The sequence below is a fragment of the Silene latifolia genome, chromosome 2 (genome assembly GCF_048544455.1).
Source record: "Silene latifolia isolate original U9 population chromosome 2, ASM4854445v1, whole genome shotgun sequence".
NCBI classification, from domain to species: domain Eukaryota; kingdom Viridiplantae; phylum Streptophyta; class Magnoliopsida; order Caryophyllales; family Caryophyllaceae; genus Silene; species Silene latifolia.
In genome coordinates this window covers 131,628,846-131,651,149 of record NC_133527.1, presented here as the reverse complement: position 1 = coordinate 131,651,149, position 22,304 = coordinate 131,628,846, and the positions used below count along the sequence as shown (strand labels likewise).

General features: G+C 34.7%; 2 protein-coding genes across 2 annotated transcripts; one reads left to right on the top strand and one right to left on the bottom strand.

The window, feature by feature from the left end:
• The first annotated feature begins 7,551 nt into the window (after positions 1-7,551).
• On the top strand, positions 7,552-10,274 carry LOC141642990 (transcription elongation factor SPT4 homolog 2-like). Its single transcript, XM_074452000.1, has 4 exons — positions 7,552-7,746; positions 7,837-7,984; positions 8,085-8,146; positions 9,897-10,274. Exons 1-4 carry the CDS (start codon positions 7,657-7,659, stop codon positions 9,945-9,947), a joined length of 351 nt encoding a protein of 116 aa, XP_074308101.1. The 5' UTR covers positions 7,552-7,656; the 3' UTR covers positions 9,948-10,274.
• Positions 10,275-11,082: 808 nt separating this feature from the next.
• LOC141642989 (phytochrome-associated serine/threonine-protein phosphatase 3) lies at positions 11,083-17,928 on the bottom strand. Its single transcript, XM_074451999.1, has 10 exons — positions 17,625-17,928; positions 17,034-17,180; positions 16,878-16,945; positions 15,249-15,306; positions 13,146-13,256; positions 12,592-12,642; positions 12,169-12,312; positions 11,996-12,091; positions 11,847-11,918; positions 11,083-11,227 (listed from the first exon to the last, which is right to left on the bottom strand). The coding sequence occupies exons 1-10, from the start codon at positions 17,703-17,705 to the stop codon at positions 11,144-11,146; spliced, it is 912 nt and encodes a 303-aa protein (XP_074308100.1). The 5' UTR covers positions 17,706-17,928; the 3' UTR covers positions 11,083-11,143.
• Positions 17,929-22,304: the final 4,376 nt, after the last annotated feature.

Sequence of the window (22,304 nt, the reverse complement as noted above, 5' to 3'; positions counted from 1 at the left end):
AACCAAGTGGTGTTAGTCCAGTGGTAGCTGGGTTAAACCTTGAAGCTTGCAGAAATGCAGGAGTTGAGAGGTCTCAGGTTCGACTACCAGCTGGGGCGATTATCACTTGGCCACTGCAGCCCCCGAAGGGGGTGGCTTACATGGTCCATGTGGTGTTGCGGGAATGCATGAGCCCGGGGGGGAGGGGGACTCAACCTCCTCGTCATCAAAAAAAAATGAATAAACTAATTAAAAGCATGATGAAATAACAATAATTAATCGTAAACTAAGATTAGGGCAGAATAATTAAGAGAAAGGAACAATGATTTAAGCAACAAATAAATAGATTAAGATTAAGAGAAGAAAAGTGATTACAATCTCAAGCAATTCCGGCGCAGAAACAATCCAAATCCAAGCAAGAGATTTAAAGAGAAAGTTTACAGTAGAGAGTATAAAAGAGATATTAAGAGAGTTCTAAGATGAAAGAAGCGTAAGTAGTGTACTTAATAACCTAATTAACGAAAGCTTAAATAGGCAAAACAAAGTCTATCACGAAAAAACATAACACAGGTTAATTAAGCCCGTCTAAAATCGAAAACCTCTCGATCGAGCGATATAAAACCACTCGATCGAGGTCTTCAGGAGATAATCCTCTCGATCGAACCAAAATATCTCTCGATCGAGGAAACCCACTAAACAGCATTTCGATCGAGTATGCTAAAGCACTCGATCGAACTCTTCTACTCACAAAACCACTCGATCGAATCAAAATGCCCATCGATCGAGTGTTCTTCCTCCAATTCAGCTTCTATCTCGTCATTGACTGCTTCGTTGACCACCCTCTCACGCACTTCAAGGCATAATCTCACTCTAACATTCCCGACTCCTCAAAATGCATGCAAAATTGGACGAAAAGAGTACGGTTTCACCACTTTCAGGTTCATTTCTGCAAAACAGATAAAACAAACCAAAGTAGCCAATTCGGAGCAATTGCAATACAAAACAATACAAAAGTGCATAGAAATACGTGCAAAATAAGACTAAAAAGGCTATATATATAAAATGCACGTATCAATCCCTTAAGGTCACACATAAAGGACAATTCCCTTAATAGACAAATTGATTAATTGTATGACGATACAAGTTGATCAATTCCTTAAAATTGAATAATTCATTTGTGAAAGAGAATATTGATATCTTATTGTAATTGGATTAAATAAGATTTATTTTAGTAATTGAAATACTTTATTACTAAAATTGTTTATTGTTTGAGAAACAATAGAGATAAGAATGAATGGTTAATTATAATTACAAGATGTTGTGAATTATAATTATATGACCCATTTTATTTATGTGATCAAGTATCACTATGTGGACAATGGGGCCCACAGGGGCGCTTGGGAGAGAGAACAAGCGTTTGCATTTTGTGGAGTCGCCACCAATTTTTATGGGAAATTGGAACCGTTCGAATACCTCTTGTCATGTCAAGACACAAAGTAGTGACATGAACACTAAGCAATCGTTACCCTTAGCATTCTATGTCTAGAATGACTCTCGTGGATGCCAATGAACACGGATGTTCACAGAGATCTGGAATAAGGGGTGAGGGTACGTATTAGGAAGCTCTTTTGATCGAACACCTAATCCCGCCCGCCTCGATAGCGGCCTCTACTAATGATTAGGGACATCATCTATACTTGATATATCGTTGATTATATGCATGCAATGCAACATCCAAGTTTTAATCCTAGCATGTGAAGATTAGACTAAATCGGTTAACAATCAATTTAACATACAATTGGGTCAAAGTAGGATTTAATGCTCAATTACATGTGAAGGCATACAAATGATACAAGATACAATGATAAATATAATAAATAAAATTACAATAATGAAAAATTACAATAATTACATCGGGTTCATTGATCTATGTCGAAAACACCTTTAAAACGGATGATTTGAGAAAAAGAATAAAAGAAAGAATTAACGGACAGATCAGTGGGTGATAATATGGTTAATAGTTAATTATACGTAAACGAATTAAACTAGGTCAAGGCAGAACGGAGTTCAGAGACAGAAATCAACCTGGAACAGCGAAGAGATCGCGCCCTTTGGAAGAGCGCGGCGATTCTTTGCGCGTTCTGTTTCCAAGGGTGAGTTCTGGCTGTGAAGCCGGAACTGCAAATCGTTAATGTAAATTGGTGATTTTAATGGTTAATTACGGTACTTACTCGGATGAAAGTGATTAATAGGTTATTTACATGTGAATAAGGTCATAAAAGCAATAAAACATGGATGAGACGGATTAAAGACGGATTATTTACATGAATGAACGATTGATTAGTGACATGGGTGAACAAAATAGGTTAGATATGACGAATTAATGACAAATTGATGACGAAAACGACAAAAGATAGATGAAAATATATCAAAGGATCGAATTCCAGAAACCCGATATGAACAAATCGAATTCCTACAACCCGGATTAAGTTTAATGACGAAAAACCCGCAAATATGAGATTATAAGGGATTTAAGTCGGATTTAATGATGAATTGTACGTGTTAATGATGAATAATATACATGTTAAATTAATATGCTATTGTATCGAAGAATTAAAGAAAACAAACGAAACAAATAAAAGTTTGACGAATTACAGAGGACGAAGGAAGAAGAAAGGAAGCAGGAACTGCGGCAGCCTCACGAAGAGGCGCAGCAGGAACTGCGCTCCTTCGAAGAGGCGCAGCAGTTGCTGCGTCCTTTCTCGACGGTTTGTCTTCTGGAAATCCGTAAAAAGGGTTTTGAAGCATGGTTTTAGAAATCGGTTTTAACAAAGTGTTTTCGACATAAACATTACATTAATGATGATACAAAAAGCTAAGAACAGTAAATAAAAGAAAGATTTACACTCTCAGACTTACATGTTTGACGAAACGAGAAGAACTAAGTTATCGATTAGTGATGCTCGACTCGAATGTAGACGAAAGTGCCCTCGTAAGAGGAAAACGATTAGATTAATTAAGTTGATTAGTTGTGGAGTTGGTCAAATTGGTCGGTCATGCAAACGAGGCTGGTACTCAGAAAGATCCGAGCTTACGTGGTCGAATGTTCAAGCACGTAGACGCCAAAAAGTAAGAACAAAGGTCTATAATGTGAAGGGAGAAGAGAAGGGCGAACACTCGCGTGAGAAATATGAGGAGCGAAGGCTCCTATTTATACTAATCACGTGAAGGAATAGGGTTTTCGGAGAGACTTTGGAAGTGAATCTCGGAAAGATATGAAAAAGATACGAGAAATACGCAGAAAAGGCCCTGGGAAGAGGCGCAGCACCTGCTGCGTCTGTTCCCAAGTGGTTTCCTCCTGCGGAAGAAAGATTTCCGTGTTTAAGTTATGGAATAACGGGATAATTTGGTTTTCCTTAATATTTTGTATGAATATTACGGGAAATTGTTTACCAAAGAATAAAAGATTGTGAAATATTTATAAAATATGGAATAGAAATATCCGGAACATTCCAGAACATTCCGACTCGGGATTTAACGGCTGTCAGAAAATGAAGACGGTTTTAGGCCCGGACTCCAAATGTACTCTAATTACTGTCAAAACGACCGTATCGGCGCGTAGATGACAACTAAGAGGTAGACATTAGTGTTTGAGCGATCATTTGACGATAAACTTACGAACTGTCACAAATCGTTCCGCGTACCAAACATGCGGCCCAATCATCACCGGGTGGTTTGCGGAAGGTGCAGAAATGAGGTATCTACACACTAGTCAATTTGTTGTATGTAATTTAATTAATTCCTAGAATGATATTTATTTGATAAATATGTATTAAATTAATTAATAACATGTAACATACTACATGTGACATATTGTGTGACAATTGACAAATTGACAAAATAAAATGGTAGTCCATTTTATGTGGGTTGGACCGAAATGGAGGGAGTCATGGTGGTATGTGGTTAATTATTTTATGATATAAAGTAATATGTAATCATTCCTATACATACTAGCCTTGCACCTACTCTAATTGTCTTACACATCTATAATATTAAGAAGACAAAAAGAAAAGAGAAGATGCTCTCTTTTGCCCTCTTCCTACCCGGCCACTTCCTCCTCTTTATGAGAATTTTGTTCTCATTTTTACATCATTCATTCATTCTAACACAACACATGCAAAGTTGTTCATTATTCTCTCCCACTTCTCTCTAAACAAGTTTTAGAATACAAGAAACTGTTCATCCATTCTAATATCTAAATAAGGTTACTAGTGTAGTAATAATAACAATATTAGAATACATTTTAAGGGTATTAGTGTATTAATCTAGTTAATTAGTATACTAGTTTAAGGGATTAGTCTTGGGTGCAATCTAAGGAGGATCTCTACGTTGGGATTTTTGGAGGATCATCCAACATTTTAAGCTCAAGAACAAATAAGGAAGGTGACCTTATTTGTGCCCAAAATTTTGAACCATCCTACAATGTAAGGGACATTGTTTTTCTTATAACTCTCTTATTTTGTTATGGATGCACTAGATCTAAAGAACAAATAATTAAGAAGTTAATTAGTTCACTATTAGAGGAGTAATAAGAGGTATATAAACCCAACAAAAAATGGGTCAAGAAATTGATCTGTGGTTAGATTGTAGGTTCTACAAACAGCAGCCACACGAGAACATGGGAAATGGTATATCTGAAACTTGTTGCAAGTACAAGTTCTTTTAGACAAGTTTACAGTTTGGCTATGACCACCCTTTCCTGCTTCCCTTTGACCTCTCCCAGTTTTAACTTGATAGACACCGGTCCTTGAATTATAACACTCAACCTTATGATGTGCCGCTTTTCCAAAATTCTCTTCAACATACTTTGTGACAACCGGAGAAATCTTTAAACCCTCAAAGATTCTAGACTTTGCAAATTCGTGTCGTTGGACAAAGTAAGAATTTACTCTATAAAATGTAACTTTGACAAGAGCGGTGATAGGTAAGAAACGATCCCCTTTCAACACATTATTAAACACCTCAGCCAAATTAGTTGTCTTGATTCCATATCGAAGTGCACCACCATGACACATGGACCACTTTGACAAAGGTAGTTTATCTAAGTCTGCCCTTGCCTCAACACTAAATTCATTGATCTTTGCTAAACCTTTATTAAACTTGATTGGTTGATGCTGAAAAGCTGTCCAACTAAACAAATCCTTCAAAGCCCTATTTTTGAACTTTGTGTTGATATTGGATGCATGATGTCTTATACAAAAACTATGGTATGCCAATGGTTCCTCACACCCGCTCCTCTCTTCATTCATCGCTTCCATGATGCCCGAATATCTATCAGATATTACACAAAGCTCAGTACGTTGTGTTACCAACATCTTATGCATGCCAAAAACCATGACCATGTCTCCATAGTCTCCTTTTCAACTGTGGCAAAAGCAAGAGGATATAGTTGATCATTGGCATCAACTCCCATATCAATCATAAGCACACCTTTGTACTTGCCATACAAATGAGTCCCATCAATTGTAATTATATGGCGACAATGAGGAAAGCCCTTGATTGATGCTCCAAAAGCCCAAAATACCCGACCAAATATCACAACGTTTGGATCATCCGTTGGATAATTTACAAATTGAACCACAGTACCGGGATTAGCTTCTTTCAAAGCTTCAAAGTACCGGGGAAGCAACTGGTATGATAACACTCCCAATCATCAAATATGTCGGCAAAAGCTTTTTGATTAGCTTTCCATGCCTTCATATAAGTGATCGTGTAGTTAAAATTATCAATTATTATTTCAATTATAGCATTTACCGACAACCCCCAATCTGCCTCCACAATATTTCTAATGACACTACTAATGAAAGTTCTTTGCAAGTTTCGGTGGTCTAAAGGCATGGTGTCTCCCAAACATGATGTCTCATGACTACCATTGTATCTCACAATAGTAAATGTTTCAGAAATCCCACTTTTTTGGTTGACTCTTAAGGTCCACTTACATGCTATAGGTTTTCTCCCACATTTGTATGTCACCGTGTGAGGTTTTGACTCATGAATTTTGAAACTTTGATTTACCCTCAAATTATACTCGGTAACTACATCAGTCAAATATCTCTTATTAGGAAAATTTTGACCAACACAAAACTCTCCCCCACCATCATAGGGGACAACATTTTTCCAATTAACCCAATTATCCCCATGTAGTGCATCAAATTTAGGAATACTAGTGAATCCCGGATTTGGGGCACTCGGAGACACAAGATCAATATCGTCCTCATCATCATTGGCATCACTAGCATTCTCTAATCTTAAATCAAGATCAACCTCAACTTAATCCCCTTCAATATTACCATCACCTACCTCTACTCCGATATTATTTCTCAACAATTACACATACCGATCATCATTCTCCGACATTATGTTTAACATCCTAGTAAATGACACATTTGGTACGACACTTACATTACTCACTTAAGATTGTTGAAATGATATTAACTCAACATAAATATCCATAGAACCCGCCTTTGAATGACATATACTAGCCCACATCGCTTGTAAAAAACGATCATTATTAAGACTAACAACCTTAAAACATCCAAGACTAGCAAACTTCATCTTTACACTAATTGATACATCAACACCAATGGTTGTGTATACCTCCTTAACAAGATCATTGTAGCTCATGTTACTACTAGCAAAAATAAAAGACTCATTTCCACCAACATAGCTTACACACCCATCTCCTTCAACTACTTCACCATTCCAATAACACAATAAGGGAAAATGACTTCTCTCCATAATTATAACCAAAACCATTTAGTCTAAAACACTAACAACCACCTAAATTCAACTAAACTATCAAATAAATGGAATAATAATCATAAACTAAACTAACTAGCTACTCAAATCAATTGCTAATTAAAAAAGTAAGTAATAGTTAATACCTTCAATATGTATTGAAATTGGCCAAGAAAATATCCAAATGATTGTTTGATATTGCTTAGAGACTAATAAATTAATAATTAATCATTTCAATTGAAAGATTTAGGGTAGTTTTTGGAGGAAAAATCGCCGTTTTTAATGTTAAGGTTAGGCGATTTTTTTCTTTTTTTTGATTTGGGGATTATTGATACAGTGGGAAGGGGAGGGGATCCCAACTATGACTTCGAACATAATCGCCAACCGACCTGGCGACTTGAACCCTTCTCATTAGCTTCGTCTACACCGAGTCTACGTGGACCCATTTTCGACAATTAATTTGAGACTCGACCCATTTCGTTAAATAATTAGTGAAAAATCGCCCATTTTGGAAACAAATTCTTAAATAGGAGTATTATATTTAAAAATCTTCTCCAACACCACACACATGAAAATACAACACGAAAATATAAATAATGTAATTTTTATCTCTTAATACTACATTTAATAATTAATAAATATTAATCTCTCTTCACATTACAACCCGAAAAATCCGTGCATTTGTTCCCTCAAAAAAAAAAGAAAAATCCGTGCATTTGCACAGAATCTAGACTAATATATTTATAAGTTAAATAAATCCGAAGTAATTTAATTAGGTTTGGTCTTTTAAGGAGGGACTCCATATAAAAGTGGTTCAAACTGAGGAACTGAGAAGGGGAGAGAAAGAGAGAGAGAGAGAGAGAGAGAGGAGAATCAAGAATGGGAAGCGTGGTAGCGCAGATACCAACAAGCTTTGGGCATGAGCTTAGGGCTTGCCTTCGTTGCCGCCTCGTCAAAACTTACGACCAGGTTCTGCCTTTTTTTCTTTTAATTTCAATTTTGATTTGATTGATTGATTGATTGTTTAAATTAGGGTTTGATAAATAATTAAAAATGCAGTTTAGGGAATCGGGTTGCGAAAACTGTCCCTTCTTCGGCTTGGAATCTGACAATGAGCGTGTTGTCGAATGCACTACTCCTAATTTCACTGGTTTAATTTCTGTCATGGATCCGACTAGGAGTTGGGCTGCTCGTTGGCTGCGTATCGGTATCTCTCTCAACCCTTTCCGTTTTCAGTTAAATCATCTCAATGAATCAACATGTGTACAGGATTTATTTATACTTTCCCATCATTTTCTCGACTTCAGGAAGATTTGTCCCTGGCTGCTATACCCTTGCTGTCTCTGAGGCACTGCCAGAGGAGTTCCAGGTCTATTTTCACCGCTCTTTTAATCTAACTTTACTCTATTTGCGTATGCCCTATGTTTGGTGCATGCTTTTTCTCGATCCGACTTCCCTAATGTTTGGTGCATGCATTTTGAATTTTGAAATATTTTACATGTTTCTCTTTTGTCATCCCAGTCTCTACAGGCCTTCTTAATTAATTGCTAAAAGTTTGGACCTCAATTATATCCTCTTCCTCTACGGCCCTTGTCCCTCTAATTTCTCTACCCTTCCGCTAAACATTGCAAACTAAAAAGCAATCATATGTGCTAGTGCTATTTCTTATCCAGTGACTTCTTATTTTGAGCTACGAAGATGCGTGAAACAATGTATACCATTGTGACCACTACAAGGTTTTGGTGCCTTAACCGTCCTTTGATCCATGTTTACCATCTTCTCGCAAAATCCCACTAAATCGCAACTCCCGAATTGATTCCTACGTATTTCGTATTCATATTCCAACATAGTATGTGTCGTGTATGCATATTACATATTCATATTGGAGCCTACTACGAATTAGGCAACCATGCTTTAATCTGTCGATGATGTCTCCATGTATTAACTTTATTGGCTAGGCGTTTTGCATGAAATGCTATTTTCCTTCATGTATGGTTTTCATCTCTGCATGTTCACATTATAATTCTTTGACATTTATTGCACCAATAGTTTGACACAATACCTTCCTCTTTCTAGCATATGGGCGCTGTGGATTCCATCTGAAGCCAAATTAATGATTAGGGGAAGTACTTTTTGTTGAGCCATTCAGAATTTCAGACACTAAGGACTCCATGAATCTTGATTTCTATGTTAGATGATATTTGTCACCTACTGACACTTAACATGACTAGGAATTTAGAACTTCATGCACTATACTAACCGCGCCATTGGTTGTCGTGCTTTTAGCTCTAGTATGCATTTTCTCTGTATTAGAATGCCCTATGAGTCATTCTTACCTACATTGTTTGGCGTTTTTGATCATTCTTACTCTATCTTCTGACATGCCATCTACACTAATTCTTTCAAGCCAAGTGTGTCAAAAATAGCGTGTTCTGTCAACTTCTGTTATAGTAGCAGTTATCGTGGCTTCTGTTAATACCAACATTGAATAAAATCAACTGTTTTCGAGCTCGGAATTATGTTCTACTTCTGTTATAGTAACATTGAAGGGAAAAAGAGTTGTATTTCAGACTAAGATTGTAACGCATGCATAGTTTTTTGTTTGGTGTAGCCTATTTTGTTTCTTTGCATTGTGGAAGTGGCTCCACGAAACTATATGTCGTACTGCAGAACGCTGTTACTTTATTATAGATGTTACGATTTGTCTCTGCTTCACTAAAAACTTTGGATAGGAAAATGCTGAATCTCTACGAAGTACGAACTATGCACTTGATGCAATTTATACTTCGACTGATGATCTAACGTGTACTGGAATTCCTTTGTCATTGCAGTATAAAATTTACTCTTTATTCTCCATCCTTTTGTGTAGTTTAGTACTGAATGGTTTGTCATTGATCGATTGCGGGGAAATGTGTACTGAGATGCCGAACTTTTTGTTACGTCGTGACTGAAATAAGTTATATAAACTCGTGTTGATTTTTGGCATGTCGGGGTTGTATCTCTAGCTTTCCAGAAGATAAATATTATGCATTCAGAGGGTTAATGTTGTGTCTGCCTGAGAAATTTATGCTTTATTCTATCTAGTTTTATTCAAGGACATATTTTGTTGGGTTTTGCAGACTCTTTGTGAAGATGAGCGTGTTCAGTATGTGCCTCCAAAAAGGATATGAATTCAACTGGCCTATTGATCATGATAGAAGGATGTGTTTTGTGGACCTAGCGTGGTGCCTTGGTTGTAATTAATTAGTTAGTGTCTAAACTTGGAGAAACTAGTAGGCCTATCTAATTTAACTATCAACTGTACTTGTCCAAACATATCTTCCATTCTGCTACAGATTAGCAGGTTATTGTTGGCATGCTGCTAGGCATATGGTCGTTAGTTGCATGGTTACATTTAAGTGATGGGCGCCATGAGTAATTGTAGCATGATTCCAATGTCATCCAGCTTATTCGGTAATGTTACTTGTGATCTATGTTTTAATCGGTTAGCATCAAAATTGTCTTTGTGGTTCTTCCCATATCATAAAAAAAAAAAGGTCCTGATTTTCGCAGTACACATATTACTCATTACAGTACACTTTAGACGAAAATACCCCCTCATTTCCATCCTTTCAAATCCTCTCATACTCTCACCTCTTTCTCTCTCTTATCTCTTCTTATGTACATAATGCAAAATTAATCTATGGTATTGCAAAATTTTAAACAATGTAGAGTAGTTTATGACTTATGAGAAATAATCATTATACTGGGTTGATTTTTAATGGTGAATATTTTGTAGTGCGTTTTTCCATTATTTCCCCTCATTTACCACCCTTATAATTCTTCATCTCGTCTCTCCCACAACTGGACACCGCCGTCGTCCACTACCGATAACCACCCCTAGTGGCTGCAACCATTCTATTCCAATGCCACATTGCCCCACTCACTTCACTCTTGTTCTTTAACGATCTAGCTACTACCAACTCTCGGTATAGGGATATAGTTAAGATACAAAGTCTCCTTGCCTGATTCCCTGGACTATGAAATTGTAAATCTGATTAAACCACCCTTTTAGACTTAAATCGCTCATATAAAAAACCTTGTTATCAACGCGGAAAGGTAATGTGACGTACTAAGTACGCAGAAAGCTTAATCCATGAAAAATGATAAAGAATAAACCATAATAGTGTGTAAACCAGATACATTGACCCTTCTAATCACAGAGCAGACTGAATAGGAGGAAGGGTTTTCCAGAGTTGAAGAAAACTTTAAACTGAGAAACATCCTTGGAAAGAATTCAATCAGACTCTAAATTTAACATCCAGGTTCTAAAAAGAAAACACATGAATTAATAATTATACAGTGTCTTGGTTTCCAAATGCCAATTCTACAAGAAATACGGAACCCCAGTTCTAGGACCTCTCATCTGATTGTTCTCTTCTGTCTCTGTAAAGAACTTGACTTCCCTCTCCTGTAAAACATGGTAGAGCATAGCCCAACAATTATATTCCAGGGGAAGAAATAGATAAGAGAAAGCCATAGGAAGAAGTTGTATAAGTATTGACATTCATAGGCGCATAGTTATCAGAAAGCTCCAGCTCCTTTTTCACTTCGAATAACATATTTTTGTTTTTATCAATTTTAAAATATAAAAAATGCTATCAATCAGGCCACGCTACAACTTTTACAAACAGATGCCAAGAACTCCAATGCCAAAAGGATAACCACTACCTGGGCGGTATTTTGCCAAGGACTTCAAATTAACAAGCTACGTCCAAAACAAGGAATATCTGAACCCCGTGAGAACAAATAAACACAGCTATATAAGCCAAACATTTTTCACACGAGCATCACACACAGATTAAACACATCTAATTAGTCAAACAGTCAATTTACTATCCATCAAACTCCGTCTCATTCTAGTACTCTGTAGTTGATAACTTCAAGTCAAATTCCGTATTACATTTAGGAATATCAGGAGAGGAAAGCAACCAGGAAATGTGACTCGAAAGAAAAAATGAACATGCAATCAGAACTCAATATACCTTGATTAGTGCAGAGATACGCAAAATAAAATGGGAATAACTTACCATGTTGTCATTAAAACTCAAAATGGAAGCAACATTCCCACAACGATAGCAGTAATTTGGCGCAGACCACACCTGTGATGCCAGAGACCAAGGTTTAATTGAGCTATCAAGTTTGCATATACAATCACCATAAAACTGCGTGTTTTTACCGTTACAAGGCCTTTATCTTGAAACATGTACTTAAGACCTTCTTGTACAAGCTGATGAGCTCGGCATACCAAATCGAGATTGTTGATGTGATTGAACTGTATTTGCAAATAATTCATTTAGTCCATTCATCAATATATTATACAAACTACTAACTCAAAAAACAAACCAGTACCTCAGTAGTTACTCTTGAACCAAATAGCCAGCCTGCTCCACGTGGGCTGACTGCCCATGTTTCGATATCTTCAGGATCACTCCACATAAGGTCACAGAATGGCCCTTCGTGAGGTATTTCACAATTCCGTTCAATTACCCTCATCTGCTAAATAATAGGTCAAAATACAAAATGAGGTTGAATAATGGAGTTTGCTAAAACAAACGGACGCCAAAAGCCAAAAGCCAAAAGCTAAAAGATTTCTAAGTTTCTTATAATCACTAACTTATGCAGTAAAATGCTGGAAGTATTTCATGTGAAAAGAAAGCTCGAAGTTTCCAAACAACTGTAAACATAACCCTGTCACAAAAGGCCTGACAAAACGGCTCTGTTCGATAAAGAAAACTAATAAACGACGACATTACAGAACATGAAACACAGGACCTGATCCACTGTTCGAATATCCGGAGAAAGACCACCATGAACGCATAGCACCTGCAGGATCACAGATAAGATGAAAAAAGAACTGAAGGGAAACCTTACTAGACCACTGCACACAGACTAGAACTATAGACATTAACCACACAGACTAGAACTATAGACATTAACCACCAGCCCTAACAGAGAAAAACATCAAGTGTTACCCCACAGCTTGATGCTTCTACCAACAGTGGGATAAATGAAGATCACAGACAAGGTGATTATCGAAGTGAAGGGAAAGATAGACGCCAAGTATTTCGTTTTAGACGCATTACAATGCTCCCACTTTCATAGGATATAAGGAAGAAAACATAAATAGGCCACTGCACAGTCTGCACCTAGGCACAGATAACAAATACTCAAACACAAGTCCCCTAAATAAAGAACTTCAAATGTCATCCCACAGCTTGAAGCTCCTGAGAAGTGGGAAATGAGGGCACCAAACCTAAAGCTCCTAACTCGCCATAGAGGGAGTATTTGTAGTTTACAATTTTCATACAAAAGAACTAGAATCTTACTGTTCCATTTATGATTGCTGATAGGGTTAAATAATCAAAAACATCTGTGCAGTATCTCCACGCATTGGCATTTCCATACTTCCTCTGGCATTCGTCATAGAACCCATATACCTGAGAAAAAAGCCATTAATCCTTCGAAAAACATAAAACCAAATCTACACATGTACAGTATCTATATCACTATCACGACGTATCTGATAAAAAGCATTCTAGTAGAACTACATACTATGAAGCCTTTGAGAGAAACACATCTACTCCATAACTTCATATTCACTATCCCTAAGAATCCTTAAATCGAATACACGTCAGATTCATAACACTGAAATATCTTTATGTAAGTATAAATCTAGACAAACAAATTGCACTTTTGACAAAAAAAAAAAAAAAAAAAAAAAATTCTTGGGACATGAATGAGACCTATCTAACGAAACCACTTCATACTTGCAACAAAAAGAATTTATGTAGGTGATCGCCATCCAACTTCACTGCATTAAAGATATGCTAAACAAGCCTGGCGAAAAGCTACAAAACCAAAATATTTTATTCACACTATTTCTAAAAAGATACATTAAAGATGCCCGAACATTCCTTGTGAGCGCTAACACCATGACGCAAATCCAATTCACTCAAGCTCAGATGTCTGAGCCAGCTGCTCATGAATGGAAACAAACGTGGAGTATGTATTAGCAGTATACACACTTTGACACCTAGACCATTGACATAAGCCTTATGCTGCAGCACATCTTCACCTAGTAGCTCGATTGAGAAGGGACCTTTTTAAAACATGCGCAAACTCTCTCAGTTTAAAAGCAAGTGATTCAGAGCACAGATGAGTCGCAAAAGATAATATAGAAAATGAGGGAAAAATTAGATGTAGCAAAAAGCTAATGGAAATACTTTGACTCGCTATAACTACTATGCACATATCATCTTCCATAAGGCATAATGGGCCAATCCTCCATCATACCCGACTCCTTCCTCTTGAACACCAAGGGAATTGAAAATGTTGACAATGATAATGCCTCATTATACAGCTTCCTGGGGAGCTATGACCTAATCCGACTTCAATTTACTCCTAAATCACTTCGTTCATTTTAAGCAATAATCTTATCTTATATTTGTAATAAACTTCACCCTATCTTACACTCGGCCAATGTACATTCCTCAGATTGGTCTGAGATATCCCCAATCCAGATTGGTGCACCAAGGTTGCCTCAATGAGCTCAGAAAGCAGCAATATTACGAATCACAAACACTTTCACCCCAGTGTAAAATAATGGCATCCTTGCCATGCAACCACAATTAGAGAAAAATGTATTACTGTAATTCTGAAATTCACCAACTGCAAACTGCTAAGCATGATTTCCTCAAAAGCATTGACCTTCGCTACAACCAATATTTCATAATGACATGTTCATCTGAAAAACAAATAACCTAAAAACAAATTTCCTCAATTAATGCCTACATGGTTAGAACTTTCCCACACCCATTAACCTAAAAACAAACAAGCGGGCACAAATATAAGTCAATTCTTGAAAAGAGTGTCATTTATCCAAAAAACCATTGTAGTTGATGTATAGACCATTTAATGAGTTAAGCTACCAAATGTCTACAGCCCAAAATAGAAGTAAGATTGCAGGGAAGTTAGCAACACAAGTAAACAAGTGATTAATTCTGCTTCAGCACATAAGATAGTAGAGCCATCCAGTTTCCTCTTTTTAGATTTATTTATCTTCGCCGTCCCCAAATTCTTTTGGGACTAAGTTTGTTGATCTTGCTTCATAAATCATGATCCAAAGAAGATACCAAACAATTTGCAATGTTACTTTCATTAGAATAAAATATTAAAACCCCACTTACCAACTAACCTTCTTACTAGCAACAACACAAACCCCCTAGTCCCACATGGTTTGAGGTCAACTCAGATGATTCGTCATATGGAACATCAGCGTGAGGCGGGACAACATTGAACAAGTGGCGAGTATGGAAAACACAATAATAAAACGACGAAATATGAAAAAATAAGGATGAAGGTAAACTAACATGGCAAAAAATAGAAATGAGGATTGAAGGATATATGAACATTAGAGAGTAGAAACTAACCTGTGTAAGCTGCCTGCTTTCATGATTACCACGTAGAAGAGTGATGTTTGCTGGATACCTATCAACAAAGAAGAACCAGACCATTGTGAAAAAAGGAAAGAAAATATTCTATCAACATCAAACACCTTTGTTAGGCAGTTCATAAGAAGTACACAGGCTAAATAATACGACGGGAGTATATGTTTCTTGGAAAATGGTTACTCTTAAGGTATCCACAAAATGCATATAGATGTTAGAAAACAACGCATATAACCTTGACAAGATAGTATCTATAGAGAGAGTCGCTCCGAAACACATCGATTAAGAATTACCGCATAAGCGTTACAGTGTAACGAAATCATGAAACCCAACCCAGTGGTATTATAGATAAAAAGAGAATTTACAAAAACGCTCTAGCTTTAACAATACAAAGTCATAAACAAGCTCCCTAATACTTATACTAAGCCATACACTACTAACCAAACACTTGTGCATAAGTCTTAAATTAGGTTTACAAATAAGCTCCACAACTCTTTGGTGGGAGACTGAGAATCCCTTAGTAAACTACACAGTTAACTCACAGTCACAATAACAGTGCCACAGTTCCATCAATTTATAAATACAATATCTTCCAAGGAGGACATCCTAATGCACCGTTACTTTGTCAGACCCATGAGTACATGAAATAAAACAAGATTAATTGATTTTCTAAATATACAAATCCAGATGGGAAAAAGGTTGGTTATTGGTTAGATATAAGCAACTTCATGCTTGAATTAGTCGCTGTTTTCTCAGCATCATAATCTTAGGCTCTTAGCACATCTGATAACTAAAGCCGAACGATTCTTTTGGACTAATTCACTTAACCACACAAAAGAGCCCCAACTCTATTATTATCCTAAAAGATGTACTGGGGGACATGAACCAAAATGACAACTATCAAAAATCAACAAGGAGTCTCTGCCCTAAAGTAGTGTAAATTGAGAATACTAAAGTCTACAACATTGAAACACACAGAACTCAAGCATACAAATTTATTACTCGTTCCATAATCTTCCAACAAAAATATATTAGAATTTAAAAAATTCAAGGAATACATAAGGAACTAAAAGAACATGAGGCAATTTACTTGAAACACAACAAAACATGAAAGCCAACTATAGAAGAAATACAACACCACCCCCAGTGCCTCAAGGACTCACTCCTGAGAATTTGAAGGCTAAGGGGAAGGGGAATCAGCTATTTAGAAGAACTGCAACGTATAGCATAGTATTTATCGAGGTTAAAAGGAATCCATGGAGCCAACTAATCAAGTAAATTTTGAGATTCTCCCATACAAAATGATGTTCAATACTACTGATATCCCTCCATTGGCAATTTTGCACCTTTCAAAAGGGTCCTGAAATCTCTCAATTGCTGAATCTAAATAGCCACAAGTCCCTTTTCCTACTTGGAAAGCTGCTCCACAAACTAAAATGACTCAGTGTTTGAACACTAGCACAGGAAACGATCTAGCCATAACCAATCATCGCATTCTTTGGCTAAACATGGTGAAGAAAAGGTGGCCGTATGACTAATTTATTAAAGGAAGGAACCGCAGGAACAAGGACATGGACTAGACAGAAACGTGCATTACAAACGAAGGCATACCTAGCTTTAAGAAGCAAAAGGATTGTAAAGACTTCAAGACTATTGTAGCCGCGGTCAACAAAATCACCCTGCAATGAGATTTGACGATTTAATAAAACGCAAGAGAGATTTGCAAGATAAGCAACAGAAATTGGCGTAGAGTTACAAAAATAGTACCATGAAAATATAGTTGGTGTCTGGAACATGACCACCTGTTTGGAAAAGTTTCATGAGATCATGAAATTGGCCATGGATGTCACCACAGACAGTGACTGGACTATTAACGGGCTGCACATTTGACTCCTCAATGAGAATCTCTTTTACCTAAAAATAGTCAATAAGAAAAGGATTTCATCAGTATGAAAAAGTACGAGTAGACGCCAGATCTTGAAGTGAGTTATCCAAACAACTTGGTGTCAGATAGTGGTGGCAATCGGGACAGACGAGCTTCCTAAATCAAAATCCGTTTCAGCAGGCATAACTAATACTGTCACTTAAAACCCGCCAAGAGGGTGTATAACAAGTCAGTTAAAGAAGAAGAAAATCATGATTTAGTTCAAGAAACTGAATTAGTTTCCTCAATAAAAAAAAAAAAAAAAAAAAACGTCATTAACATAAAGAATACTAGTACAAATTAGCAGGAAAAACAGAAAATGAAGTCCCATCAAAGTAATAACAGTATCAAATTAGTAAAAAAGAGAACTTGATAGTAAATCGGCAATCACAATAATGATCTTGAAAAGGAAAGAGAGAGAATAGAATAGATACGTATTCGCAGAGAAGCTGGAGCTCATCTTCGGCTAAATGCTGACCTTCTTTAACCTTGACGACCCACTTATCCAAATCCATACCTAAATTTGTTTCAATTGATGATTTCAATTATTTCTAGGGTTTGCCTTTCTTCTTTCTTCTCCTTATTAATTAATCTTGTTTCCCCCAAACTGCAGGGAGGACGGGGAGGAGGAGGAAAGAGACAACAGATGGTGAATTCAAATGCTCTAACCAAAATTAAAGGGGGTTAACTAAGTACTAAACACAAATAGGTTAATTCACAAAATGATCTAAATTATATACTCCGTAGGTCGTAATTATCTTAACTTATAGTAGGCCGTAATAATTTAAACTATATTTAATTTGGAATAAAATTATATTTTCAGCAACATTTGAACTTTATTTAATTGGTGTCCGGCTCCGCCCGGGCTACCTCTACTTACCATTAAATTTGTTTTTTCATTAAATAAAATTACTTAAAAGATGCATAACCAATAAATTTATCATTTTTCTATGACATATCCTAAAATTACGATAAAATAAATTTTGAGACATATTCACTACTCCCGCTATTAATATTGTACTCTTATTAATGAAACAATAGTAATAACATTTCACTACTTGCCCGTAATTATTGTTACTTTCACTACTCCCGTCGTAATTATTGTTACCGTGACTACTGCCGCATTAATATTGATAATTTCACTATTCCCACCGTAATTATTGTTACTTTCACTATATTGCCGCATTTATATTGATTATTTTACTACTCCCGTTGTTGTTTCTACCACTTTCTTAATATTGATTATTTCACTACTCCCGTTATTGTTTCTACCACTTTTACTAATCTCGCTGATAATATTATTACTTTTACTATTCAAATGAGTGATTATTATCATATAACTATATCCAATCTTACTATAATTCTTTTCTTTACTAACGAAATTACTTTTACTACTTAGGCATTCAATTTTAAGAAGATTATATATTTATAAAAATATATTACATATATGCATTAAATAAAATCGAAAGAATTATGCAATATTATATATTATGCAATCTAACTTAAATTATTTATAACCTACTTATTATATTTTTGTATGTTAAATAATTAACATCTAATAAACTATAAAGTTTAATAAAAATGCATAGATTTTAAATTTAATATATAATTTTATGATGATGATAATAATTAATATCATAAGTGTGCATGTTTATACTAATTAATTATTTTATTTTAAGGAAATTGACCATCTTCTAGTCTTCTATAAATATTTAGGACAATTACCAAGCATCTTCTTTCTTTTAGTCTCCTTGAAATTGATCATCTTAATTAATTATTTTATTTTAAGGAAATTGACCATCTTTTAGTCTCTTACAAATGTTTAGGAAAATTACCAAACTTCTATATAATTTAATTTTAAACCAAATTATATAATATTTGCATTGAAATCCCTTAATCGGGTCCATCACACGGTGCTATTGATTTAAAACTATATAGTATAATTAACTAGTTTGAATGCCCGTGCATTGCAACGGGGTAATTAACTTATTTATAATGCAAAAAAAAAACGTTATAAGGGTTTAATGTTTACATTCTATGTCTAATGATTTGTTTACATATTATTAAAATATCTCTTTAAAAAAAAATAAAAGATTAATATAGACGTGGGTTAACTCTTATTTATAATCATATAATTACCCCACCTTATACTAATCTTTACATGTGGGACAATTCTACTATTTATAAGTAATATATTCACCAAACTTGGATTATTTTTCTGATGTGGGACAATTCTAATATTTATACGTAGTATATATTCATCAAACTTACATTTGTTTTTCAATGTGGGACAAATAACATACTCAGAAATACACCATCTTTTTTGCACTTAGTTCGACATCTAACCAGGTCCCGAATACTGAATACGGACAATTGCTACTCATTATATCTAACTTATATTTAAATTTAATAATATGATCAAGTACTCTCCATTAATATCTGTACGTTGTTTTTCTTCAAATTTTTTTAATCATAATTAAGATACGGAAATTTTCCGTGGTACCCCTTAATTTTGTCAGATTTTCCATGTTACCCCTACTTTTAAGAATCTGCCTATGGTACCCTTGAGGTTCCATTTTTTTGCCCATGGTACCCCCTAATGCAAAGGCTGTTAAACGAACGTTAAGTTTAATGGCGTGACAATAAAATAACAATTAAAAAATAATACCCCATTTATTGTTGTATTGGTACGGATATCTCTTTCTTTTAAATGAAAATTTAATTAACTATTTCACTATAATATTGTAAATTTCTCATGGTAACCTTGAACTTTGATAGATTACACACGATACCCCTAATTTTAAGTTTCTACAAATGGTACCCCTGTGTTCACCTTTTTCTTTCCCAGAATACCATTTGACAACTTCCGTCATAACGCCATTACTCCTATGACCTGTGACGCCTTTTTCTTTTGTTATCTATTACAAAAACACTTCATCATCTAATTCTTAAATCCATATTTTATTTAATAAACTAACATTTAATACCTAAATAACAAAACACAAATAGCATGACATGCTCAATTACTCATCTAGTTAGTCATAGGAGTAACAGCGTTATGAAAAAAATGTAAACACAAGGGTATTATATGTAGAAACTTAAAATTAGGGGTATTATGTGTAATCTACCAAAATTTGAGGGTACCATGAAAAATTTCCGTAATAATATTGACCATTTTATCGTCTTTTCTCCCACCTAAAAAAATGTTACAACTTTAAAAATTTAACATTTAATTCAAGATTATGTTTAAAGTCTCTTATATAATAAGTATACTTTGAGAGATTCAATATATTTGGGGTGATACCTAAGTTCCAAGGATAAATCCTATTTATAATCATGGGATCACCCTACCTTATGATAATCTTCTAATGTGGGACAATTCAACTATTTATACGTAGTATATATTTATCACAACTATATTATTTTTCAATGTGAGACGAATAACATATTTAAAAGTACACCATATTTTTTGAACCTAATTCGACATCCAACCCGATTTAATAATAAGCAAATACTATATTATCTATTAATATTCATACGTTTGTTTTCTATTATTTTTTTATCATAATTAAAATATGTGCAAACGATATGAACCTATACTCTAATGATAGAATTTTTTTAACACAATTCTAAATTTCTAATTATCTTATTTAAACTTAGTATATTTATCACACCTACATTATTTTTCAATGTGAGACATAAAATCTGTAGGTAGAAAACATAATGATATGAACTTTTAAGAGCTCTCCAAGACAATACTTAAGAGACTCAACATATTTTGGGTTGATGCCTAAGTTCCACGGATGCCTCCTATTTATAATCATAGAATAACCCACCTTATGCTATATTTCGATGTCAATGTGGAACATATAACATACTATGAAATACACCATCTTTAATATGTGCAAATGATACGAAATCTTTATATACTCTAATGATAGCATTTCTTACCATGAATCTAATAATAATATTTTCATAATTTTTTTACCGACATTATTTTGCCAAATGAAATGTAAAAGTTTTTATATAAAAATTAGAAACATCACTTGAATATAAAATAAGAAATACAGAGTATATATATTATAATAACTAAAAGATTTTCCAAAGATGAACTTAGGTTAGAAATCATCATTATTGTAGAGACAGTAATACAAACTCTTTTGAGAGCTCTCTCTCTGACAATACTTAAGAGAATCAAAAGATTTTGGGTTATGACTTCTATTTATAATCATAAGATCACCTTATGATAATCTACCGATGTGGGACAATTCTAATATTTATACATAGTATATTCACCACATACACTTACATTACTTTTCAATGTAGGACAAATAACATATTAAGTACACCATTTTTTTCGCACTTACTTTGACATCAACCCGATTAAATAATGAGAAAATACAATACAATCTACACTCTAATGATAGCATTTTTTGTCACAATCTAATTATATAATTTTCGTACGATACTTTTTTGTCAAATGAAATATAAAGTTTTTATATCAAAATTATAAACATCACTTTAATATAATATAGAAAATGTATATATATATATATATATATATATGGGATAGTTCTATTATTTATACATAATATATTCACCACACCTACATTATTTTTCAATGTGGGACATATAACATACTAAAAAGTACATATCTTTTATATCAAAAAATTTTAGGTTAATACCTAAGTTTTACGGATGCCTCCTATTTATATTTATAGAATTACCCTACCGTATACTATTCTTTCGATGTGAGATACATAATTTAATTATTTAAACGTAGTATGTTCATCATGCCTACATTATTTTTCAATGTGAAAGATATAACATACCAAGAAGTACATGTCTCTTCTTAAAAAAATTGAATATTGTATACATATTATTTTTCTTTGAAGGTAAAACCACTTAGTCTCGATCATTAGATAGGGATCTCTACATCGTACATATAACGACTCATTAACGCTCTATTACTCCATTCAAAAGACAACCATTAGTAAAATCTTTAGTTTTGTACTGTGTCAGGAGACTACCATTAGTAAAACCTTTAGTTTTTTATTTTTAGGTTATTTCATGGGAATAATGCATCTTATGCCCCATCTTCTCATATTAATCCA

Coding starts and splice junctions, on each gene's coding strand:
- LOC141642990 (XM_074452000.1), top strand. CDS start 7,657: ATGGGAAGCGTGGTAGCGCAGATACCAACAAGCTTTGGGCATGAGCTT. Junction 7,747..7,836: donor TCGTCAAAACTTACGACCAG/GTTCTGCCTTTT, acceptor TTAAAAATGCAG/TTTAGGGAATCGGGTTGCGA. Junction 7,985..8,084: donor TGCTCGTTGGCTGCGTATCG/GTATCTCTCTCA, acceptor TCTCGACTTCAG/GAAGATTTGTCCCTGGCTGC.
- LOC141642989 (XM_074451999.1), bottom strand. CDS start 17,705: ATGGATTTGGATAAGTGGGTCGTCAAGGTTAAAGAAGGTCAGCATTTA. Junction 17,181..17,624: donor TCCAGCTTCTCTGCGAATAC/GTATCTATTCTA, acceptor GACTATTTTTAG/GTAAAAGAGATTCTCATTGA. Junction 11,919..11,995: donor AAGATAAAGGCCTTGTAACG/GTAAAAACACGC, acceptor CTGGCATCACAG/GTGTGGTCTGCGCCAAATTA.